Source organism: Lygodium microphyllum, chromosome 28 (assembly GCF_053477565.2).
Source record: "Lygodium microphyllum isolate KBCC chromosome 28, Lygodium_microphyllum_v1.1.10, whole genome shotgun sequence".
Lineage (NCBI taxonomy): Eukaryota > Viridiplantae > Streptophyta > Polypodiopsida > Schizaeales > Lygodiaceae > Lygodium > Lygodium microphyllum.
In genome coordinates this window covers 83,943,039-83,968,113 of record NC_141162.1, presented here as the reverse complement: position 1 = coordinate 83,968,113, position 25,075 = coordinate 83,943,039, and the positions used below count along the sequence as shown (strand labels likewise).

The window sequence follows — 25,075 nt, the reverse complement described above, 5'->3', positions numbered from 1 at the left end:
TAATGCCTATCATTCTTGATTTTCACACACAAAACAAACCTCATTTCTCTAACTATTCCTCTTTTGGGTACAACTACAATACAAGTGCACACTTTCTAAAATCTCACTAAAGCTAATAAGAATGCCTTCCAAAATGCACAATAGGGTTTGGGGGCAAAAGATAGACCATCTCGAGCTTCTTTTGTGCATTTTGCAATAGTTCTAAATCTTTGATGATTGTTTTCTAGAATTATTGCATACGACCAATCAAAATGCATAACAGTCTATTGTATCCACTTGCATGCAAGAGTCTCATGTGGGTTTACCTTTGACAACGATTTTCTTTGCAACGTGAGAAGGATTGTTGCGAAATTGTGTTGTAGTCTTGACTTGCAACGTGAAACTCACACTCGGAAGCTGCTCTAAACTGCAGCCTATGTGAAACTCGTCTAAGGTATTCCTTGGAGAGCTCAGAGGTACTTGTTTGGCACTCCCCATGAGAGAGGTTGTATGGGACTAGGCCCTTTATTAGCATCTTTGTTTCCTTTTTTGAGGGGTTTTTTTTTTTGGGGTGTGGGGGTTTGGTTGTGTCTAGCCATGTTCCTCTTTGTTTTCTCGTTCTCCCCTCTTATCGTATGTCCCTTTTACTCTCACTTCGAATAGCCTTTTCCTCTCTCTCTCCCTCTCTCTCTCTCTCCCCTTCTTCTCCTCCTCTCTCGCATCGGCAGACATTCGGCCATTCCTTTTCTGCAGCTCCCCCTCCTTATTCCCTCAGTCCATCGATCGCCATAGCCTGCCTCTCACCTCCACCTTCCGCGGCTTTGCTCTCTCTGTCTAGCCGGGATTCTACCCCTGCCGCACTCGGGGGTCAGTTTTTAGGGTTTCACGAACCCCTTCTCGTTGGATCACAGGGCCTTCTAATCCCTGCACCTGCTGTTGTCGCCGTATCGTCTGCTGCCGTACCTATTCTGGCTGATCGATTCGCTTGTGCTTGTTAAGAATTGAGACAAGCCTGTGCGTTATTACGAGCTCCGATAACAGTTTCCGCTCCCATCGTCTGTTCAGCTTGGCACAAGTCTGGAGGCTGAGGAGATCTGTCTAGCATTGTTGCAGCGTTTGCACCACGGGAGCAATTTTGAGTTCCAGTGGACTGGTTTTTCCTGGCGTGCAGTTCTGTGAATCAGCAAGATGTTCTGGCGCATGACTGGCTTGTCCACGACCTCCCCTGTAAGCGTTGGACCAGCCTCTGATCTTGTGTAATTTCAACAGAGAGTGTAATTTTGTGGACTAAATTTGCTGAATCGAGCCGAGTAGTTAGAATTGTAGCGGCAACAGAAAGTGGGGGCCTTCCAAACCCGTTCTAAAATCTTCACAGATTGCGTGGATCTAGTTGGAGCTGAAGTCGAGGAAACTTATTTTGCCGTGGGACCTGAAGATGCTTAACTACCTACAGTTCTGATCTTTTAAAGCTCTTTAGAGAAACTTCTTCTGTATTCTCGGAGTGGTTTAGGCAGTAGGAATATACAGGGCAAGGATTACAAGGTTTCTGTGTACGCTTGAGTGGGACAAGGCAGGTCATTTAGGCTGTGACGAGCTTTTATTTATGCACAGTAGAGCTGTCTAAGGAGGTCAATACTGGTGCAAGACTTGTTACTTTGACAATTGATCATTCTCATTGAAGGCATGGAAACTAGTCAATATTAGCATTGTGATGGTGAGAGCACAACTAAGATGGATTCCATCAATTCATGCTGTGACAGATTTGTTTGCTGTTATGTCTGATTTGATTGAAATGCCTTTAGCAATGACAATGGGGACCAATATTATTAGTAGTAGATACACCTGATGAACAAGCCCTAAAATGTCAAGTTTCTACCACTTCAAGTTGTGGAGACATCATGTGTGCAAACTGTGCACTTCCGAATTTGAGTTGTGATGCTTGGAAGAATGAGGGTTGAGTTACCTACAATGAGTTTGGATGTAGGTGTGCCCCCTTTAGCACATGCACACAAATTTGAATAAAGGGATGTATGTTAAATTACATGGGACCTTGGAAATGGTCAAAGTAGCATGACCATCAAGCAAGAGTATCAATGTAAAGCTTCTAACCGGACTTGATATGTGTCTACTAAGACTTGCTTGACTCATATGTGAAAGGAATGAAGATGACACGTATGATCTAAGTACACCTTATTGCTCCTAGCTTAGGTGAATGATGCTCTTATGGAAACATTGAACTATAAGTTTGAAGAGTCATCCCACTTACGTGGTCTTGGCACGATAACGTGGGGTTGAACAGTTTTCTAAAAGCCTGAGTATTTATTGTTTAATAGTACCAATCCATTTTATATTTGGCCATGTATACATTTTATATATAAGCTCACATATAGGAGGCATTATTGAAAGATACATGCTTTTTTGATGGATGGAGTGATGTGTGCCATTATCGCCTTTGGTTTGTAGTTCAAGTTCTTTATACATTGTTGATACATGGTGGCCTAGTCATAGGATAGAAATAGAGAGGCCCATCATATGTGTTTGTGAAAACTGTCTTAAAGATTTTACTCTTACATGAAGGTTGTTTAGAGCATAACTACGCTAACTTCCTAGATGATGTTAGTTCTAGAAATAAGACTATAAAGTAGAACCTCTAGAAAGCACCAACAAGCTTGATAACTCCATCAAAATGGTCTCTTGTTGAAAACATGCAAGTTGAAGACACCCCAAATAAAAAGTTGGGCGATTTTAACTTATGCACGAAAGTTGTAAGTAGTTCCCTTTAGATTGGGGCCATTGTAAGTCTCAATATACTTGTGCTATTGCAAAACGACTCCATGGTGCTTTTTGCAAGAATTTGTAATTAGTCTTTTGTGAGATACATAAGGTAAAGATGTGGGTGATTAGAAAATATCAACCTACAAAAGCAACAAATCAAGTTCATGCAAAATCCTCTAGTCACCATGTGGGGGTAGGTGAGCTTCGCAAAACTCTAGCGGAAGGTAGTAGTCCACGAGTAGTCCTTCAAGTCAAATAGGATGTTCCTTCCTTAGCAAGTTGAAACACGGTTTGAGTTCCTACATAAGTTTGCTGTAAGCTAGAAGAGCATAAGAAAGACCAAGTAAATTTCCCATGAGTTTGTACATCATCATTGACACAACTCTTGAAAGGGCTTTCAATGCATCCTGAATTCCTAAAATCAAGTAAGTCTTTAGTTCCTCATTTGGCTTCTTTTGACCAATGGTGTTCCTCCTAGTCATGTGTAGGTTGAATAATGTTATATCAATTGCTTTCATAGGCAATGGATGGCTAGCTTCTCCCACTCTAGCATGGGATAAGAGTGTTTCAATGCAATGAGGAATAGTGGCTAAAATTTATGTACCTTCGTGGTAAACAAAAGGTGAAATCATACATATTTCACTTTGAGGTTGCTTGAATGCAAATGCTGAATCTCTTTTGCAACTCTTGTTGTTGCTTCATTGTAAGAGGGATTGTCATTCTATTCTTTGTACAAGCCATTGTGACTCACACCACTTGTTTGTCCTACAAGGTAGTTGTAACTCTGACTTTGTCATCGCTTGTTGGCTAGCATTGTGTAAGTCCTCTATATCTAGCGCCTCTTAGATGTGGCATGGATGGTAAGGAGTAGAGGTTGAAATAACTCCATGTACCTCTATGATAAAAATAAAGATGTTCCATCAAAGTTCTACTTCAAGGCTACTTGAATGCAAATGTTTAATGTCCCACTTGTATCTCAAACCACTGGTTCCTTCTTTGTAATTGTTTGCCAATTGAGCTGCATGAAGAGCGCCCTAGCACAAAGGGGATTTAATTTGCTTTTCAACACTTAACGCTTTGCATAGATTGATTGTGGTGAACGTATCATGTGGCCATTGCAATAGAGGATGACCCAAAGAAATAGGGATTCTATTTGAGATAGATTTGTTGAAGGGGATCATAACTTCTCCTTGTGTCACACATACACATGAAAAATCAGCATACTTGTATGGTGTCGTACCGGATCAACCAACATCACATTGTTTTTTATAGTAGAAAGCATACGTATGCATGCATACACATGTTCTATGATATTACCTACATCCCACCCTCTACATCACATGCATGCGTTTGTAACAATGCAACTTAAAAGTACTATTTATGTATGCCAGCCTAACCCTTATCCCACCCTTGTTCCCTTCCGCCCCTTGCTTTTGGCCATCCTTGAATTTGTCCCCATCTCTGTTCCCCATCCCATGTTACTATGTATGCAGCTTGCGTCACCTATATTATTCGATTCTTCATCCTTGGCGAGCAATTTGCAGTGGCTTTGTGTTGTGTTTTGGGAGCTGTCCATGGAAGATATGGGTGGTTGTATTTTGAGTTGTGTAAAAAGCAACATCATGGCTAAACACGATTTAGTGACCCTCATTATGAGTAACAATGAGCATGAGAGGGAGAGGGAGGGAGGGGGCTAGAGTGTGTGCGTATTTTAAAATGAATTGTAATTTCAATCGTTAAGCATTTTGTGTCCAACCTCGAAATAGTTTCCCTTGAAGAATAGTGTTTCGGGTTGAAACATTTTTGAAATGAAATGTCTTGTTATTCCCAAAATTGCCTGTTATTTGAAGGCAGAGCATTCATCATCTTTCTTCTAGATTGTCCATGAGAATTTTGAATAATAGTAGGAACCATGTTGAGGAAATATCGTTACTCATGAGATGCAATGCTCCAAAGTTTGCATAAAGCTTTCCCCTTACCAATTGAAACAGTTGAATCATATGTGGCCCTAGTTTATTAAATGTATATTACAAATTTATGAGAAAACACAAAAGTGTGACATTGTACAATATTGAAGTTTAGATCAACATTAAAGTAACTAATATCATGCCAACAAGAGAAACTAGAGGTGCAAGGTCTAGACTCAAGAGCCAAGCTTACTAAGACCATAAAACTGAAAGCAAACATCTGAAAGTAATATGGCTGAATTCTGTAGGAATTAGTGATGACTAGTCTACTTATTGTCCTCACCATTCTTGAAAGGAGAATCTTCCTCTCCTCTTACTCCTCCTCCTCCTCCTCCTCATCCATGGCATGCTCATCAGGGGAATTTGAGCAAAGCTTCAATGTCCTCTTCCTCCTCTTGGACCACCAAACACAAAACTATGGGCCAAAATGTCACTTTATTCTACTCATTTGTTATGTCTGAATCTATATATCATACTCCAATTTTGCAAATGTTTGCATAACATATCATACATGTTTGAAAACAACTTAGTTACATGTAATTGGATGATCTTAGCTATGCTAAGAGTGAGGATATGACTGGTGACACCTAAGTTTTTTGGCCAACAACAATGATACTTTTGAGCTAATTGCTATTCCAGCTAGTGGGATGCCAAATTGCAATCCTTACTTCTATTGTTGGACAATGCTTGACTATTGCTGTTCCAGTTGTGGTGGGATGCAAAATTGCAATCCTTACTTCTATTGTTGGACAATGCTTGACTATGTGGTAGGTAGGTGAAGTGCTCCCTCAATTAGACTCAACCTTGGGTACTTGGTTTCGTGTGCATAGATGGTATCCACTCACTTTGATTGCACATTTGTTGGGCCATTCGTAACGTGTAGCAAAAGGTGGGAGTTCCATGCCAGAGGAGGGGCTAGGCTCTTTCAAGTTTCATCTTAAGAGTTGGTGGCACTCCTTCCCATGGTGAGGGTTTTAGAGAGGTTCAAGACGGAAGAGTGGTTTTGATCTGGTTGTCGTGTACCAATGCAGATTAGAAGCTTGCAAATGTTCTTCCTAGGCAAGTATTCCTTTTTGTGACAGTTGTCACACGTATAAGTGTACATTGCAAGTGGTGTGGGGGAAATAATAATTTCTAGTGAGTAGAGTCTTGCTTAGGGTCGTCTCACTTTGGATTTAGAGGGATGAGACTCTAGAAGAGTTGAGTGCAGTTTGTGCACCCTCAAGGGTTACGTGCAACTCATCATCTACAACATGGTGGGGTGGGTGTGCATGTATGAGACAGGGCTTGCCCCATTAAAGTCCACCTTTTTAAGTCAGAGGGTGTCTCCTACTCCCATTTTTCCTCTCGTTTCAAGGAAGGTCTGCATCTTCCTTTGCACAATGTAATACTTCCTTTCCTCTCAAGTAAGACTTTCATCTGAATGTGCTGCTGCACTTAAAAATGCAAATCTGCAGGTTTAAATGGAGCTCTTCCCGGCTGATACACAGGTGTAAGAGAAATAAGCTTGCACTCATCTTGGGTGGAAATCCTGTTGCAAAAGTATACACTCTTTCTAAGTTTCGTCGGGAGGAGAGCTTCTAGATGCTACACAATTGCGAAGTTTTGACTCGATTTATAGACGGCATTTGTGTTTAAATTTGCAATGTCTTCTTTATGAGGGATCAAGAGAAGAGGGTGAGGAAGACTAAGCGAGCTAACAACCTTGAGGGAAATCTTTGAGGAGATCATGAAATCTGTGTGACAGCAGACAATAGATAAATGAATTATGTATTTAGAAGAGCTTCCTGAGTGTAGAACTTCAAGGTACCAAGGATGGATTCTTTAGGCCTGCAGTCATATGTGAGTGGTGGCTTTTCCTGTTCGCTGTTTTTGGCACACTTATGATTGGACAAAACCTTGTTTTGGGAAAATTGTCTGGCCTTAAAAGTGTGCACAGTTTTGAGGTTTCAACTGCATTTGGGTAATCAGGATCTTGAAGCTCTACTTTCTATATTGTTCTTCTCAATTATGTATGTTGTTCTAAATGCGTCCTGTTTGGTAAACTCTGTTGAGTGTGTCTTTATTATCCTGCTATCTTTGTTACATGCCACTTAATGATAGGTTTGTGGAAGCATAGTCTAGGCAATCTCATCTAGACGTGATTGTAAACCTCCCCCTTCCTTTATAAATATGAACCACCTGTTTTGCTCCTGTTAGCAGAATTGTTTATAGTTTCAGACAAAAGGATGTTGCAAAACCTTGAGTGGAGATTAAGCCTGCATTTTAATGTTAAAATGATTGCTTTTATTCAAAGAAGCCATCATTTTTGCCCCTCTCAACATGTCTGATTTTGTATTCATTCTGAATATGTTCAGGTGGAGTCGTTGCTTGATAGAGACAATTTTACCCTTGAAGAGCTTTTGGATGAAGAGGAGCTTATTCAAGAGTGCAAATCTCTCAACACACGTTTAATCAATTTGTAAGTTTTCAAATAAGATCATCTTACTGATTATCATCTTCAATAGTTTCAGATGTACATGTCAATCTAAGGGTGCTCAGCATATCAAACTTTGTGCTCAAGTGCAGAAGTTAATACACTATAATCACAAATTTTGTATGATACAAATTTAGTTATTTGTGCAAGATGTAACAGTCATACTAGCATTGCTCATTTTTGCATGCCGAGAGAAGTTTTATTACGAGTGTATCTATAATCTAAGTGTGCTGTACATCATTGCTGCATGTGGAAGTCAATAATACAAGTTTACAGTGAGCTCATTGGGTTATGTCTGACTTTGCAATGTGTCATCTGCTTCATGTCTAAAGTCTAATCCATGATGATGGTATTAGAACTATTATGTATCACTATCCCAGTCTCAAAAGTCTAGTAACTTGCATAGACAAACAGTGGTGATGCTTGTAAGTTCTCATCTAACCAATTTTGGGGATACTGACGTAGCTCACTATATTCAAAGTTGCTAGTCAAAGTTCATTTGGCCCAAATAAGTTGCTTGGTTTTCGGGTACCTTCTGGAGTTCGGAGTTTCAAGAGATTAGACGTGTTGTGTAACTTCAATAACCACTAATGGTTTATGAAAATTTACTCGAATATTGTTGTTATAGATTATTATTTGTTACCTTAGTTAGTTTTACCAGTCAAGTGTATTTCTTTCTTTTTCAGCCTACGAGGGAAACAACAAATTGAGCAGCTTGTGCGTTATGTGATCGAAGAGCCACCGGAGGGTTCAGATAACAAGCGTGCTTTCAAGTTAGTGAACTTTGGCCACTGTTCAGTGCATGTTTTGTTTTGAGTGTTTATTTCTACAACTTTAATTCTAATTGTTGGATGTATGCAGGTTCCCTTTCATAGCCTCTGAAGTTTTCACCTGTGAGATTGAGGTCATCATCAAAACTTTAGTGGAGGATGAAGAGGTTAGTTATTTTAGCTGGCCCCATGCTACACCTTCTCTTGAATGATCAGCATACGTGTGGTGGAAGTCTCTCTGTACAATATGCCATATGGGTGGTGTCTTCTAAATCTTCTGCCTATTCATTTGTTGTAGTTGAAAGATATACTGTTCTACTTTGGTTCGTCCTTGTAGGAAGTTCTTGTGTCTTGGCACATCACACGCATGGCCTTATTGTACCTGATCAAGCAGTATGTCAAACCAGTTTTTGCAAGTAGACTAGACAAACTGACCAAAATGAGCACCATTTCTCTATAGTACTGCATTTGGAGTTTTCAGACTACAATAGCTGGTGCGCTAAGACACTTGTTTAGGAGGGACATCTGTAGTTAATAGCTCTTTACAGTGAAAAGGAGTTCCCTATCACTACTACCCCTGTAAAGGTGTTGTAGAAGCAATACAGAGCAGTACATATACAGCAATGAACCTTGCGTCTAGCACAGTTGAGCATCCAATGGAAGTCCAAACAAGTTGAGATCTTTGCTTAGTTTGTTCCACCATAATAGAACACTCAAGTATCTTTGCATTTATCAAGTCTTAGCATGCAATATTTTTTAAATTGAGTGCATTAGTTTGGTATCCAAAACAGGATTTTACTGTGTACTTTTTAAGGGTATACACTAGCAGCTAAATGAATTGTACACCTTTGTTTCAGTTTGCACGAGATCACCTTTGGTTCAGTTTGCATGAAATTCTCTACATGTCATGGTGTAGTGAATAACTTGGAAATCTATTTAAGACTTAGAAACATGACATGATCTTCAAATGGTGCAAAATATTGTCATTTCTTTGGGGGGGAAATGATAGTGATGGGAAAATTCTTTGACCTTTCAGTATCTACATTGTTGATATTTCATGGGGTAGTCTTTGATCTGGTAATAGAATTCATAAATGACAGTTACACAAGCCCTTGTAGATTTAATGAGCAAAAACTGCATATTATTAACCCTGAAAACCAGAAAGTGCAATATGGCTTGGACAGTTTCATCAAATTTTGAAACACTTAATTAATTGAGTTCAAACATAGGGTTGTGAAAACTACATTAAGATAGATAAATTATAAGCAGACATTGTAGTTCTGTCACTGCCATAGTCAATGCCAGGTTAAAGGGCATATAACTTATCTTGCTTTGCTTTGTGAAAATCAAATGAAAAGGAATCCAAATTAAACTCGTGATTACCTTAATTACAATATTGCCCAGGCCTCCATTGCCACTCTGTGGTGAGTTTTTATGTCCAATGGGTGTACAGCCACTCGCCTTTCCCTTGCCCGTGCCTCTTCTTGTATGCCAGCTTTGAATGCACGACTTTTGGCCATGCTGCCTTTGGTGCCTCAACTGGGCCTATGCCTTCATTGCTTCTTGCCTTCTGCACCCCTGCCTCGTCTTCTTCCCACTTATTACCTCCTTATCCCTCTCATTTTACTTGATTTATCCATGATGGACGGAGCTTCGTTTGTTGCTCCCCTTGCCTTGCAGCAATCACCTTCTTGTCTTATGTAAGATTCGTTCTGGTAGTTGAGTCCATACCAAATGTACAATGGCCACCTCTGGTGATGTGTCAACCTTGTGTGTGATCCTAAGTGAGGACTAGATTTGTTTCCTAGCTTTGCTCTTTTCTTTTTCAAGAGCTTTCCCTTTTCTAGTTCTAATTTGAAATTTTGGGCATTATGTAGTTGTGCTTGGATGGTTTGAACATCAGGATTGTTTTGGATGGCCCATAAAACTGGGATGTTTCTTCTTAGACAGGAGCATCTGATGCAAATTCATAGAGAGAGCCATTAGGTTGACAAAACTGATGTCCTCTAGATTAGATGCAAGAAACTTACAAAACACATTACAATGTACATTTGTGAACCAAGGATTACTCAGAGGGGCCAAATGGGGATTGCTCGAGGGTCACGAATTTGAAGATGAGGAGCATTTGTCAACATGTGTATCTGATGCTACTCAATCTGTCTTGTAATGTAGGCATTGGTTGGAGATGCCTTTGTGGTGTATGCAGCTTGATAGCTCATCAGTTTTTGGTATTTCTTGTAGTCCCAAGGGTGCTCGAATTCCTTTGCTAGCAAATTAAAGATTTGTCCCGAGTAAAGATGCTGCTGAATGTTATTCCTGCACCAAGCTTGCTTGTGAAACTCTTTGTAAGATGTGTGAAAATGGAATCTAAACTCATTGATTCTGCCATTGGATCCAAGTTTCAGATTATGCCATACCAAGATTCTTATGGAAGTTTAATAAAGCTGACAATACACCAAGAATACATGGAATTTGATAGCTCACTAAGGTGTCCTTGCTCCTTCTAATGTCATGCAGTTACTCATTTTGAAGCATGCCCATTGGTGTCCATGTGGCTAAATACATTTTCTACACGGAGTTTGTACAGCAAAAAACTTTCTAACAAGCAACTGTAATAATTCTTGATAGCTGAACATAACATGCTTGGTGGTTGAACAAAAGCGATTCTATGAATCTACCGTTCAAAATTAGTTTCCAGAAAGCAGCTGTAATACTCATGCTTGATAGTTGATCATGGATTGCAATGACATTCTTGATTGTTGAATATAAGCTGTATACAATGCCATTGGATGGCTTTTGTAAATCCTAGTCTAAATCTGTAAATATTAGTGGAAATCAATATAATGTTGCAAAGGTAGTTCAGCAGTGGTTTTGTTGAAGGCATTGTGATGACATTGGTGTAGACCAGGTGATCTGTTTACTGACTCTGAGTGTATTTTTCTTAGTTGATGGGGCTACTCTTTTCCTTTTTGGATCCTGATCGACCACATGGGACTCTACTTGCAGGATATTTCAGCAAGGTGGGTCATCAAATCAGGAACTATACTATTGCAACTCAGAGAATTGTTTAAATAGATCTCTAGCATGGTATCTTAGCATTTATTGTTATTTTACAGGTGGTTATCTGCCTTCTAATGAGAAAGACGGCTGCAGTGATGCGCTACTTGCAGGTATATAAGATTCATCTGCAAAGTGCATTATGGAATTGGAGACCTGTTCTGATCTTGGGGTGTTGATATATGCCTCCTGGATGGGGCTTATTGTTGATAATTTTGACATGTAGGACCTTCAAAGGAGTGTGGTAAATGATTTGGTAGGATCTATAGGTTAAAGCTTTTTTCTCTATCTGCTGTGTGTGTATGTATGTGCACCTCCCCATTCTTTTCAGTGAAGCATGTTTTACATTTTTATATTTTACTCATAATGCTTGGCCCCTGAAATTAGCAGGGTTTTCCAAATACTTAGTTTTGTTGCACTTCATAATGGTTTTTCACCCCATTTGGGGAAACCCACAGAGTAATGTAAAGTAAAAGTGTGTTTACCTGCCCGGTACCATATTTTGTGGATTTTGGATATTTGAAGGTGCACTTCCCTTCTCACTTGTTTGGCAAACATTTTGCATTGTTCGGAATTATCATTGCTCCTTTTAGGGGATTCTCTTAGTTCTTTGTTTGGATCAGGTTTTGGGCACCACAGACCATTTTGGAAATCTTGGAAATGTGGTATCTTTGTGTTGCCGTTGTTGACTCTTATACTTTCTTCAGTAGCATACCAAACTTGGCCATCTTTGTACATTATATACTTCAATGTTATGGTTGCACCAAAAAAAGGAGTTACTTGGACACTCTTTTAAGTGAAACAGGTGTTATGTCTTTTGTCTTTTGCTCCTATTCTTGGCCTCTGAATTGAGCAAGGTCTTGTGATCTTCTTATTTTTATCTTGGGACGTGTGTGTGCGTGCATTTCTTTAGACCTGGTTTCAGTTTCAGGTTTTGTGGTTGGTCTTATCTTAAAGCGTTAGACTATTTGTTTACACTTTGGTTTGCTCAGATTGCTTTGAGTTTGGCTTGATTAGTTCTTGAAGCTCTGTGTATATTTTGATAGGTCTGATCATAAACTAATGTTAAGGCATGGCAATGTGATTTTGTGGTAGAGAAAACTTATCTTTAAGGGGATCATTGTTGTGAAGTTAGCCTTCACACACACTGTCTCTCATTTCAAATGCATGAAGCATGCCTTTTTTAACACAGAATGGTACACTCCAGAATGGTACACTCCAGAATGGTTGGAGTTTGGTTGGTTCTTGAAGTTGTCATGTCTTCATATGCTTGTATGCCAACGTCTAGGCATGGAAAAAAGTGCTGCACATCTCACATTTCAAATGCAGCTTTGAAATGAAAACAATACATCTAAGTGCTGACTGGTCAATAAAGACTTCAAAAACAGTTATCCTACAGAAGCAACACATACTTGAGTAATTTTTAGCAGGAACATTGCTTGCTTTCATTTGTTACTCTCAAAATGAGTATATTTAGGACCTTGTTTTGTCCAGATTGTGACCTTTGACCTTTAGGCATCACAAATGTCTTTTTACATGGTATGCATGGTTTCTAGAATAGTACTAAATTGTCAATGTCTCTTATTGTGTCATCAGCTGATGATATAAGAGTTGGTGGTAGATCTAATAATTCTAGAGCATGGATAACCTGCATAATCTTTAATCATGTGTCAACCGTGAACTCTAATGTCTATAATCAACACAGGCACATCGAGAGATCCTGAAGAGACTGGTTGATTTGATTGCAATTACATCAATTATGGAGGTGAAGTCTGTGGACACATGATAGCTTTGTTTGCAAGTGATGAACATACATCTCTTTTTTGCATTTAGATTTATATCACTTTCTATGTTGTATACTGATTAAAAGTTTACTTTGATCAGGTTTTAATACGTCTTGTAGGAGCAGATGATACCATAAATGCTTTCCATGAAGATTCACTTCATTGGTTAGCTGATACAGACTTGCTAGAATTGCTATTAGACAAGCTTAGCCCTGCAGTAAGTTATAGTGCTGGCAGGCTTTATACATGTCCTAGTTTTGTTTTTGCACATGCTTTTTGTGTCTGCTAAATTAATATTGTTTTGCTTGATATGCTGTCTATTGATGTGATCAGAATCCTTCTGAAGCCCATGCCAATGCAGCAGAAGCACTTTCAGCTGTTGCTGGCTTGTCTCAGTCAGCAGCATTGGCCACAAAACTTTCCAGTCCCAGGTTATACTTTTAGTCATTTGGAACGAGAAGTTTTTCATGTTATGGGTAACTTGGGGGGACATCAAATGCCAATAATATTCTTCCTACTTTTGCAGCTTTATTGCAAGACTCTTCCACCAGGCTTTAGAAGATCCAGAGTCTAAGTCAACACTTGTTCACTCTTTAAGTGTGTGCATTGCGTTGCTTGACCCAAAGAAGTATGTTCTCGTTGGTATGGGCAGAGGACAGTATATGCCAGATTCATCATCCACAGCCAATCCTGAGACTATTGAAGGCATGCTGCAGAGGCTAGGTAAGTGGCCATAGTTAAATAATTTTTGTCTCTAGTGTTCATCTTGGAATTGAAGCATGGATGTTGCAAATGGTGCAGTATTGGTGGTAGTAGGTCTTACATCTTTGTTATAAAAAAACCATGTTTGCTTTATACTTGTTCAAGGCTGACCTTGTGGGAGAGGGAAAAAGGGAAGAGTGGCTAAGGGACAGAGGCAGCTAAGCTATTTTGTTAACAGCAAATGCAATATGGTTTTCCATGTTCTTAGGGATTTTTGTTTGTGATTCAAAGTAGGAGTAGAGGGTGCATTATAAAGGGCTTTTTGTAGATGGAGAATAGGATTAGAGGTGTTTATGCATGGCTTATGCTGGAAGAGCACACAACGCTGGTCACGTCTCATAACCACAAAGCATGATAAGTTTCTAAAAAACGGTCACGTCTCATAACCACAAAGCATGATAAGTTTCTAAAAAACATAGTCCAACAGTTATGGTTTTGGACCAATGATTGCCTTAGTTATTCCTGCTAGTTCTTCCATGTTTAGTATAATTTGCTACACATGGGTGGACATCTGGCTTGACTTGACTTTCGGTAAATGCTTTAATTCGAGGCACTCTCAAAGCTTAAACTTCAACTTGGTTGGACACATTTGTATTCTGTTGGCTATTGGCAGGTGATCTTTTGAGGTTGCTTGATGTTTCGGCTGATGAGAAAGTTTTGCCTACAACATATGGAGAGCTTCGCCCTCCTCTTGGCACTCATCGCCTGAAGGTATGTTTGATTCAATGGCGTGTTTTGCCTACTGACAGGGCTTAAAAATGCATCGTATATGCCTTTTGCTATCCAAATGTTTTCCATATAAAACAGTAGGCTTTGCATATGTTTGATTCAATGGCCTGTTTGTGTGTTTTGCCTACTGACAGGTTTTAAAAATGCATTGTATATGCCTTATGCTATCCAACAGATTTCTATATAAAACAGTAGCCTTTGCAAGGCAGTGTTAAGGCAGTTCATGTTTTTCATATCTCTTCACAGTTTATTTTAAGCCATGGCTCAAGCATCCACTTCACATTGAGGATTTAGATTGGTTCCTTTTCTATAATTAATTGATTACTACTTCCTTGAAATGCATTTCACTCATTCCAACTTAGTATTTATATTGAGAAGTTTTACCAAAAGGGAAAATTGAATTGAGGCATTGTTCCCCGCAGCATTAGTTAGTTGACAGGTCCCTCGAGTCAGTTAATGTTTACTTGGCTATTCCTGCTGTTACACATGCAGACTTGCTCTGCATGCTTAATCTTTCTCTAGTTGTTTTGCCTTTGAGTTTCTCAGACAGAAAAGATTGATATTCCTCGTTTTAAGTTATTTTGGTGTATGAATGTATCAACTAAGTTAATAACATATTTTATTTGTTAATTTTGTTTAGCAGGTTAGTCTTATTATGAACAAGTTTTTGACTGTACAGTGAATGATAAAATGTACACACATATGTGTGTAAATTTACACCAGCTTTATGAAACTTTTGCTAGTGTGTTTAGGCATACAATCATTGAAGCTGCAATCTGTGAAGATGACAATCGAACATATTCCAAGCCGATTTTCTGTGATCACTGCCTTGATGAATGATTTTTTAAAATTGTACAACATGATTCTAGGCCTCTGACATTAATGTATTGTTATGGTTTGTGACTGCTTCTTTTTGATGGGACTGCCTTGCAGTTTATGAGTTTTGAGTTCTTAATGATTCTATCACCAAATGAGGTCTCAGGTTTTTTTCCCCCCCTTTTTTTTGGCAGATTGCAGAGTTTCTGGCCGTCTTACTTCGTACGAACAGTGAAGGAGCTAGGAAAGAGTTGATTCAGCTTGGTGCATTTTCGACAGTTCTGAACCTGTTTTTTGAGTAAGCAGATAGAACTGGGCAATCAGCAGAGGTTTTCCTAGTTTGGGAGCTTTAACTTAGTTTTCTGGCTATGTTTCAGGTATCCTTTCAATAATTTGCTGCACCATCACGTGGAGAACATTTTGATTTCATGCATTGAAAGCAATTGTAAATCCCTTGTAGACCATATCCTAGTAGACTGTAATCTGGCTGCAAGGATTCTGGAAGCAGACAAGAATCCTTTCTCTCTTAGCTCAGAAAGCAAGGTTGGTTTCTGTACACTAAGAATCCATACTGTACGCTTACAGAGATGAGATAATGGATACTAGCCATCTGACTGCATCTATACTTAATTGTATGCGTTTATTTACTCCTGATGTTGTAGAGCACATTAGTTTCACTTATGCAATTGCTTATTTGTTGTGCTAGCCTATTCTAGAGTCATAATATATGCCAGATGTAAATGAGGTCTCGATTTTCCATTATGTGACAATCTTGTTGAGAGGACGGTGATCAGAAATTCATGATTGGTTTATTTTCTCTTTTCATCTGTTGCTTGCAACTGCTCGCTATGACTAGTTTGTGAAGATTGTTTACCTATTAGTATATTTCTCCTTTCATGTGTGTGTATTGCTAAGAAAGAAGCTCACAAAAACCTGCAGGAGACCACTTCTTTCATGACCGATATGGTTATTTTTTCCAGCCTAGGCTTCAACTTGGGAAGTTCACTTGACAAGTTAGAAGAAACACTGAAATTTAAACACAAGTCGGGTAGTTCCTGGGTGCTGTTTGAATGTCTATGGAGATGCAATCTTGATGTTCCCCCAAGTTCTGATTGTCAATCTGGGGGCAAGTCCATACACGGTGTTCATGCTGATTGATTTTGTGCTGAAGTTTGAGAATGATGCATAAAATGGAGGAGTTCTGGGACTTAATTTTTTTCAAAAAGATATGATTACAAAGACTAGTTTGTTATGCTGTACTCTGTTACTTTGCGATATCTGTTGCACATTCTAAACTTCTGTTGATAACCATGTGGTAGACTTGAAACCTGGGTTGTTAGATTTATTCATAGATTATTCAGCATTGGCAAATGGTTTAAATATTCTAGACCTTATTATGTCTGTAGTTTTAGACCTTATTATGTCTGTAGTTTTGTCTATCCTTTATGCTGCTACTCAGAGGGGATGATGCTACACTGTGAATTTAAATGCTGATTTGTCATGAACAGCGGACAGTACCTGCACCTGGTAGAGACCCTCCCAAGGTAGGCAATATTGGCCATCTCACAAGGATAGCAAATCGGCTTGTTCAAGCTGGAAACAACAACTTAGACATACAAGCTCACTTGCAGGTGTGTGTGATTATCTTGATTGCTTTCTTGTCCTCATTTTACAACTATTGGTATGGCTTTCCTTAAATGATGGTGCAGCATTTTTTCTCATCTTGTTTTTCATCAAATACTCGTATGTTTCAGAGTAATCCAGAGTGGGTCCAATGGCAATCAAATGTTCTGCAAAGTCGCAATGTTACTGAGAACGTTTATCAATGGGCGTGCGGGTGAGTGTGCTAAACATGTAACTTTGTGAATGATTTGCTGTTTGTCTGTGAGATGGTTGTCCTAGAATCTGAAGATCTCGTGTCCAAATTGAGTGAGAAATGGACAGAGAAAGAGAGGGAAAGGTGGGTGGTACAGGGGAGGGGAGGGTGGGTTGTAAGGGAAGGGGGAGGCAGATGAATGAATATACTATATTTTTTCTGAAGCAGTTTTAAGGCTGAGGCTTTACTCTTGGAGCAACTCATAAAACCAAAATCTGGCCTAGGCCAACAATGGAGTCAGATTGCTAAGCAAACTGTACTGTTATTCTTGCTTTGTGCTTGGCTAGTTTACATCCAATGATACGGTCATTTTTACCAATGAACCTGCTGAGTACAGGTCATCAGGTGCACCTGTTAGGCTAACTCAGCTTTAGCTCGAAGTTAATCCAATTTCTTCTTTTGGCTCTTGTGCTGCCCAAAACAAATTCTTGATAAGTTTTATTGAAAAGGTGGAACTCAAGAGTTTCAATAGGACAAGTAGCTCAGAAAGCTCCATGAAAGGGAATCATGAGCATGACCATTCTTTCATCCATCTTCTCCACACCTTCACTAATTGCCATCAGCCCTTGCTATCATGGTTGTGTCTTTTGTGCAGCCTTATCAGCACCAGCCTTGCCATACCATTGTCATCAATTGCTACCTGGCGACTTGCTGCTGTGCTGATGTCATCATTCCAGCATGGTGGCATCAGTCAGCCTGATTGTGACAGCCCTGGTGCTTGTCTTTTCAGCTGCTGCCTTGGTGTGCAGCCTTTCTGCCTCCTGGGCAGCCACTTGATTAATGCATTTTGTGGTCCCTGCACTCCTCTAGTGGTGATTTGCATCTTGGTGGCTGTATTCCTGCTCCAGCCTGCTCTATTGTCAGAGAGCTGCCATGTTTTGCTGCATCTAACATGTTTCCTCAGCCTTGGCAACATCCTCACATCACAGGACTGCTATGTTTGTCTCTACTTCCATTGTTGCTATCTGGGCCATCTACATTAGGTTCAACATCAAGTTTTGATGGTTTGGCGCGTCCGGTGTTATGTCAAAGTATGACATACTCCATCAGTAGCCTGTGATTTTTCCACAAGAGAGAGGCCATTGGACAGCCCTTCACTCCTTGAGCTTCACTATTTTGCATACTCAGTTTTTCGTTGGATTCATTCTTGCATTGATTTATTTATTCTTCATTTGCATTTTCTGGGTTAATTTGTTAGTTGTGTTTGTATCCTTTGGGTTTCCTCATAGCATTTTCTGGGTTCATTTGTTAGTTGTGTTTGTACCCTTTGTGTTTCCTCTCTGCAAACCCTAGTGTATCCTTGTAGCACCTTGTAGGGGGCATGTACAAGTGAATCCATATCAGCACCTTGGGCATCTTCTCATAACAATCCATGATGAACTAGGGTAAGGCTCAATTCCACACAATGTGGAAGTATCGAAGGCTAAACATGTTACACCTGCATCTCAAGTATTCAAGACCAACCATTCCTCAAGATTATCCTTGTGAAACCCCCTAAATGTGCAATCACATCCTTCGCATGACTCCAACACTATTTCCAAGTCTGACTAACTATAATCTCCATTGGAACGCAGCTCAATGATAGACACGAATCATTGTGATATATAGAGACCACTATGCTCGGGGCCTCTCATCAAACACACGCAAGCTCTATGGAACAGGAGCACTATAGTGTCATTTGATAGGGGTTGTAGAATAGTTCAATACTCAGTGAGACTTGAATCAACGCTTTAGAGAGATGGAAGGAAATGATTGGACAATCTAGACAAATATATTGAGAGAAACATGGCATTAAGAGGGGGAAATGGCCCAACCTCTCACAATCAGAGTCTCTCTCTGTAAAGAAATACCCTAACACAGAAACACAAACAAATCGTATAACAAAGCACAAATTGATAAAAGAACACAGCTAGGGTTAGGGTAACTCAGAGACACTGAACAAAGAAAATAAATGAAGTGATATGATTGCTGAATATACAATGCTCATGCAGCAAACACACTATGTAATGAATGAATATTGTACCTCGAACTCCTGTATCTCAAGGATCAAGGCATGGGTAATGAGCCAGAGAATGTGCCGTACTTTGAATGGATCCCGAATTGCAGTAAGGCAACCTCCGGATGTCGAACACCAGCAAACATAGCCAAGAAGGCTGAATTTGATGCTAATGGCAGTGTAGGAGAGAGAAAGACTAAAATCGTAGGTGAGGAGAGAAAGACTAAAAATTCAGGCTGCAAGAGAGAGAAAACAGCAAACACAAGCAGTGGAGAGAAAATTTGCTGCGACAGGTAGAGGAGAGAAAATGATGGCGATAGTAGATAGGAGAGAGAAAACTGTAGCAACATTAGTCAGGAGAGAGAAAATTGTGTTGGTGGTAGCTGGGGCCTGCAAATGCAGCAATATGCTGATGTGGCAGGCTATACAACAGCTGTACAAGTGGTCAGCAGCAGTCGCTTGGCTGGAAACAACAGCAAACGGGAGGTGGAGGGCTGGAAATAGGTGACAGATTATAGATGACAGCAAGGGACAGCTGAGACTGCAATGTCCTTTGCGAGAGGGGTGTGGGTAGCAAGCTGAAAACACTTGAAACCTGCAAAAACGAGATTGAGGGCTGAGTGGAGGGCAACATATTTATAGAAAGTTTGGGCCCTCCCAAGTGGGTTTGTGCTTATGGGACACAAACACTCTCTAGGAACGCATTTCTTTTAAATAAACAAGGTTTCTTCATTAATTAAGCATGTTTTGGGACTGTTTTGGTATAGCTAATGCTTTTTTAGCTCAACACTCTCTTCTTAAGGTTTCTCAATCAAAATGCCGGGGCAATTCTCTACCAAAATAAGGAAGAATGAATATCAAACAATGCATGAAAGTCTGATGAAGAGCTCCTCTGATCAGCTCTCGGCTCAAATCCTCCTTAAATGACATGTCAAGACCTAGTGTATAAGGTGCTAGTGCAAACAACTCCTAGGCAAACATTGGAGTGGATTTGTGCAGTGAAGATTTGACTCAGAATTGCTGAAACAAGCCTTGAATGGTAGAAGTGCACGGATGGAAGTCTGATAGGAACAGGATCCAAGGTAGCCTAGATAAGAGAGAATCTCATTTGCTAAATTTGCTGATGCTGGAGATTTGTTGGGAGTAGCTCCTGCTTGCCCTGCAGAAAACAAGTGCACAGTTCTCCTTGAGGATCGATGAGGGCAGGAGATGAATTGTTTGGTGCAGAACCGTTGCTTAAGAAAGTCAAAGCATTGAGCAGCTCTAGCCGGCAATAATGCTGACAGTTCTGGACCCTGGTTCTTTAATGGCTTGTCACAGCATCTTTCTGCCCTCTAGCGAAAGTGCTGGGATAAATGCTCTGTTGTCCAGTGGGTGTGGCAGCTGCCATGAATGGCTCCCATGGGTGGGGGAGTCAGCTGTCACAGAAAACACATCCCTTCTTGGCAGGAAGATGTTGAAATGCAGGAGCTGTGCTCCACTTCCCTATAGGAAAAGATGCTGTGCCTTGCTCGGAATACGAATGGACTCTTTTGGTGGATAGGCAGGAGATGACACAATATATTGCTAAGAGGAGCTCAATTCGAGCAACTTTGGCTAATTTCTGCTGAGTATGGATCCACAAAACCTGTTTATTCAAGATCATTGTTCTAGGATTAAGGAGTACAATCTTCAGAAGGCAAGCTGTCTAGGTGCATCCCATTTGGTTCATTTTGGCTGCTCAGCACTGGTTTCCTTTTAGGCAAAAGATCTTCTGGAGAAACTAATGCTAAAACTTAAATAATGAGATCGACTACAAACACCCAGACATATTTAGATTCACTTGAGGTATCCCAGATTATGAGCCCCTTGATATCTTGAGTTTGTAGAACAACTTAAGAGGCCTTGTTGTATATTTCAATGTTGTGTAAACATCTGATAATGCCATTTGGTATTGTTGTTTCTGTATAACTTAGGATCCCAAAATATTTAGGGAATTTGGAAGGGCTCCAGTAGAAGTTATTATTTCCAAGACCAACAAGTAATAGTGGAAGGTAACGCATTGGTTCTGTAAATGATTATCTCATTCAGCTACAAAAGTGGTCCTAGCCAAAGTAAAGCAGGCCAGCCATAGGATTCAAAGATAATTTTTGATTTAGCAAAATTAATGTGCTGTCCTACCAGACAATTGCAATCCATGTGACAATGGCACATCAGTGAGCCTGTCTGTATATGACAACAAAGGGTTTGGTGGATTAATCTATCATTTTAATGTGGCTAGCCAAACTTCTCAGCTGATTGTATTGTGCTTTAATACGACAGCTATACCAAGTTGAGGTACAGTTGTATGGACAGATGTTAGTGCTGTCAACTGCTGCTTTCAAGGCCATTGGTTCTATGACACAGGCTGTAAAAGATTTTACTGGAATGTTTTCTAGGTGTTAAGTTTTAGCGAATCAAGATTTGGATGTTCCTTCTTAGTTGCATCACAAACAATGCATACCAAAGTGCATGACTCATTTGTTTGTTGAATTAGAAATTGCCCATTGTTCAAAGTTACACAGTTAATGACTCCAAATTTCAGTCAGCTCTTCAATGCCTGATGTAATTTGTGCATTTTCTGAGGGTGCATGTTTATAATCAGCTCTTTTTGATTGTGCAGTCGGCCGACCAGTATGCGGATTCGACCTGCTGATAGTGATGATGATGATTATCGCGAAGGTGCTAATGTAATGGCCTCAAACTTAGCAAATGAAGTTTTCAGATATGGCATGTTCCACAATGAAGATGCAGATGCAGATGAGGTTTGTAGTATCTCCTAACAGGTTTATGTTGGCTAGGCCTACTCCTAATATGGATTAGGAAATTTTGTTCTGCTGTTTTACCTGAAGAAATGTCTCATGCAATAAGTTGGTATGTTTGTTTCAGAATTGAAACTGAGGCCGTGAAGTAATGGCATTGTTGGCTTAATGGTCCAAGTTTGTATGGCAATTTGTTACAGAAGCTGAGCTTGCATCTGTTAGGAATATGTGTGTTTTTTTAGTGGGGCCTCGCGCCTCGCCCGGGGGAAGGTGTTGGGGGGGTCGGTAGTTTCTCATATGTCCTTTTTGATATAGCACTCTGTGCATTATTATTATTATTTTTGGTTCTTAAAATGTGCCATTAACTTACCAAGGCTTTTTCCTACTACTCTTATGAGTTTTGATCTCACTTTTTTCCAGGGACTTGGAATCATTGAACGAGATGATGATGTAAGAGCACTTTCATGATTTGAAGCTGTTTTTAGTGATGAATGGAGTTGTCTAGTAACTGTTTTACTTCTGCTGGAGTTATTCACACTGATAACATGTTATTTGCAAATCACGTCTCAATGTTGGCTGACTTGTTGCTGTGTGTTGTGCTCTTGATTCTGCAAATAGAAATACCTTTATGTGGCTCTTAGAAGCCATTGTGACTTGCAGTTTTGTTTCTAGAACTACATGTAAATGCCTTAGCTAGGGTGGCATGTCACGTGTGATTGAACATTGAAGTTGAGCCAATTTATTTTAATGATCAGCAGCAGATTGAGCTAGCTTAGATTTGCCGATTTATATTTAAGTTTTCATTGTTGGAATCTGTGTATAGCTCTATATGTGCATGACTATGTGATTAACTGTGCATGCAGGAGGTGTTCTTTGATGATGAGTCTGCAGAAGTGGTGATTTCATCCTTGAGACTTGGGGAAGAACACGAGAGGTTGCCCCCACATGCCTTTTCCTTGATTCTCATTATGTTACTGGTTGGCATTGATGTTTCGATCTATAGGGTTTTGTTTGATGTACTGTTTAGAAACAAAGTGGCTGCAATATGATCCCCAGTCCTCTCTTCTAGGAGTTATTCTTGTAGCAAGGTAATTCTGAAGAAATTTTGTCATATAACAGATGTAGTAATACCTGTAGGCCAAGGACATCTAATCCCAGTCGATAATGGCTATTGGGCTATACTTTTTTCCCACAAAACGAAACCATATATATTTTGGTAACTTGTAGTCCTGATTCTTTGGAGGCCTTACCACACAGGAACTAAATTCTGCCTCCTAGTGAGTAGTTTGCTAAGATGCTTAGTTCAAAACCCAGGTTTATACTAGTGTTTCCTACAGCATTTGATCATGTAACTAGATCTCTCTGGATGCTCACCAGTTGACTCATCTCTTTGGAGGGACATGGCAGATTATAGTGCTCTCTGGAAGGATTTATCCTGAGATCCTTGCAGGCACTCATTCATCTCCTCGGAGGGACATGGCAAAATGATGGGTGTTTAAGCTTCAGGGTGTGCCTGATGGCATATGGGTTTGTAATGTTGTAGGTCTCATCCTTAGGATTGTGTTTGTTGGTACTGCTCAGCTTCAAGTAACATCTGAATCTTGATACTTCTCTCTCTATTGCAGTGGACGGACACAGGATGGCTTTCTTTCTGGGGCAAACTGGTTTGCATTTTCAGATGACAGGTCAAATCACTCTATTGGAAACTTTCTGGTTTCAACTGCATCTCTGCGGAATGAGGACAGTCAAGGGAACAATATTTCTTCTCCTAATAGTAGCAGCAGTGATGATGAGGTGGTCGTAGGTGAGGATGATGAGTTGGTTGATACAGCTACGTCATCTGATAATGTGAATTTCTCTTCTGGTCATCGAGGTGGTTTTGGGAATGGCCTTGGTGAGAATGGTTCAGGCGAAGTGGCAGAGAGCAAGATCGGTTCAGTAGATGGTTTATCTTTGGGTGTGGAAAAGATGGGAATATCCGAATCATTATCTTTTCTTCAGGATGAGAAGTTTGATGCTGATTTGTTTTCTGCAAGGCCGCCGGATTGGGCTAGCTGGAACGATTCCTCAAGCTTGGAAGGTACATCTGGGAGGATGACATTTAGCAGCAATAATCCCTTCAAAGAGGATACAGAGGAGGGATATGAAGCAGTGGATTCTGATTTGAGGTCTATGCATGAGTCAGGGGAGGACACTGAACTGGCAGGGGATCCTCCAACATCTATTGCAGCATCTGCAGAATCTTCACACCAAAAAGCAGTAGAGAAAGCGAGTACGCCATTGTTTGATGAGTCTGTTCAGCTTATTGGAGTGGAGTCTGAAGGGACTGCTAAGGCAATGGAACATGCACTACGGGAAGGTGTTGTTGGAGAAGCTGTTCCAATTCATCCTGCTAAGCATGCCACACAAAATCCTATTGAGCCTCAGGGAAATGACGTGGCCACTGGGGATTGTGACTTCAATGATGTCAATTATTGGAGGAGCGATTATAGTCAGTCAGTAACTGAGGTGGAGTCGGTTTGAATGGAGTAGGCCCATTGCCTCTCCTCTGAGTATTTTCAACTGTCATGTGTCCACTGACTTTACATGAAGCATGTGGTATAGTTGGAAGGGGATGTTGAAGTTCCTCTCACTTCAGATGGGAGAATGGCAAAGTTCCTCCAGAGTTAGACAAGGGGATGTTAGTGTTTCTCCAGCTACATGTCTGCATGCTTGTATTTTGTTTATGCTTAGGCTTGCTTAAGGTCACTCGGAAGCTCATTTATTATGGGGCACTGTGCAGCTCACAGGGAATGAAAAGGCCCCTGATGTATATTAGTTTTATAAAAATTTCATTCATTGCTGAGGGTACACTCCATGTGAGCTGATCACTTCAAAGCAAGCTGGTGTATTTAATTCACAGTCAGTTCCACTTGCAAAAACACATTTTTTGAAAGGGTCCAGCTTTCTGCCATGTGTAGCTTTTCTGCGGTGCTCTAGAGTGAGCTATTCATTTTTCCTGACAGGGCATGTCATTATGTTTGTGGAGTTGACTGAGGAATATCCGGTAGCTGTGGCCTCAATTTCACATTATGGTGATAGCCAAGTAAAATTTCATTGTAATATTTGGAGAGGAATTGGGAGAACTGTTGTACCATTTAGAACAGGGCTCTGTAGTTCTGCGATGAATCGAAGATAATGGTGGAAATAAGATGGAAAGGACATTTGTGAGACTAGGCCCAAAGCATGGGGGGCAACATTTTTGTGTAAGCTGAATTTTGGTTTGATTGAGTTCCTGTTATGCTTGTTTCTGGCTAGTGTCTTGCAGA

At 40.1% G+C, this 25,075-nt stretch overlaps 1 protein-coding gene across 1 annotated transcript; it reads left to right on the top strand.

The window, feature by feature from the left end:
• The first annotated feature begins 580 nt into the window (after positions 1 to 580).
• LOC148011694 (uncharacterized) lies at positions 581 to 24,648 on the top strand. The gene is made up of 19 exons (XM_087670647.1): positions 581 to 1,206; positions 7,079 to 7,182; positions 7,884 to 7,970; positions 8,059 to 8,134; positions 10,913 to 10,987; positions 11,084 to 11,137; positions 12,730 to 12,789; positions 12,909 to 13,025; positions 13,142 to 13,239; positions 13,335 to 13,531; positions 14,184 to 14,281; positions 15,310 to 15,413; positions 15,493 to 15,658; positions 16,624 to 16,746; positions 16,870 to 16,952; positions 21,629 to 21,770; positions 22,188 to 22,217; positions 22,631 to 22,701; positions 23,393 to 24,648. Exons 1-19 carry the CDS (start codon positions 1,168 to 1,170, stop codon positions 24,288 to 24,290), a joined length of 2,622 nt encoding a protein of 873 aa, XP_087526773.1. The 5' UTR covers positions 581 to 1,167; the 3' UTR covers positions 24,291 to 24,648.
• Positions 24,649 to 25,075: the final 427 nt, after the last annotated feature.

What these genes read in the sequence shown, in the direction of transcription:
- LOC148011694 (XM_087670647.1), top strand. Translation starts at nt 1,168, where the DNA reads ATGTTCTGGCGCATGACTGGCTTGTCCACGACCTCCCCT. An exon ending in GATAACAAGCGTGCTTTCAA is followed by an intron (nt 7,971 to 8,058) that starts GTTAGTGAACTT and finishes GGATGTATGCAG; the next exon opens with GTTCCCTTTCATAGCCTCTG. An exon ending in ACATACAAGCTCACTTGCAG is followed by an intron (nt 16,747 to 16,869) that starts GTGTGTGTGATT and finishes CGTATGTTTCAG; the next exon opens with AGTAATCCAGAGTGGGTCCA.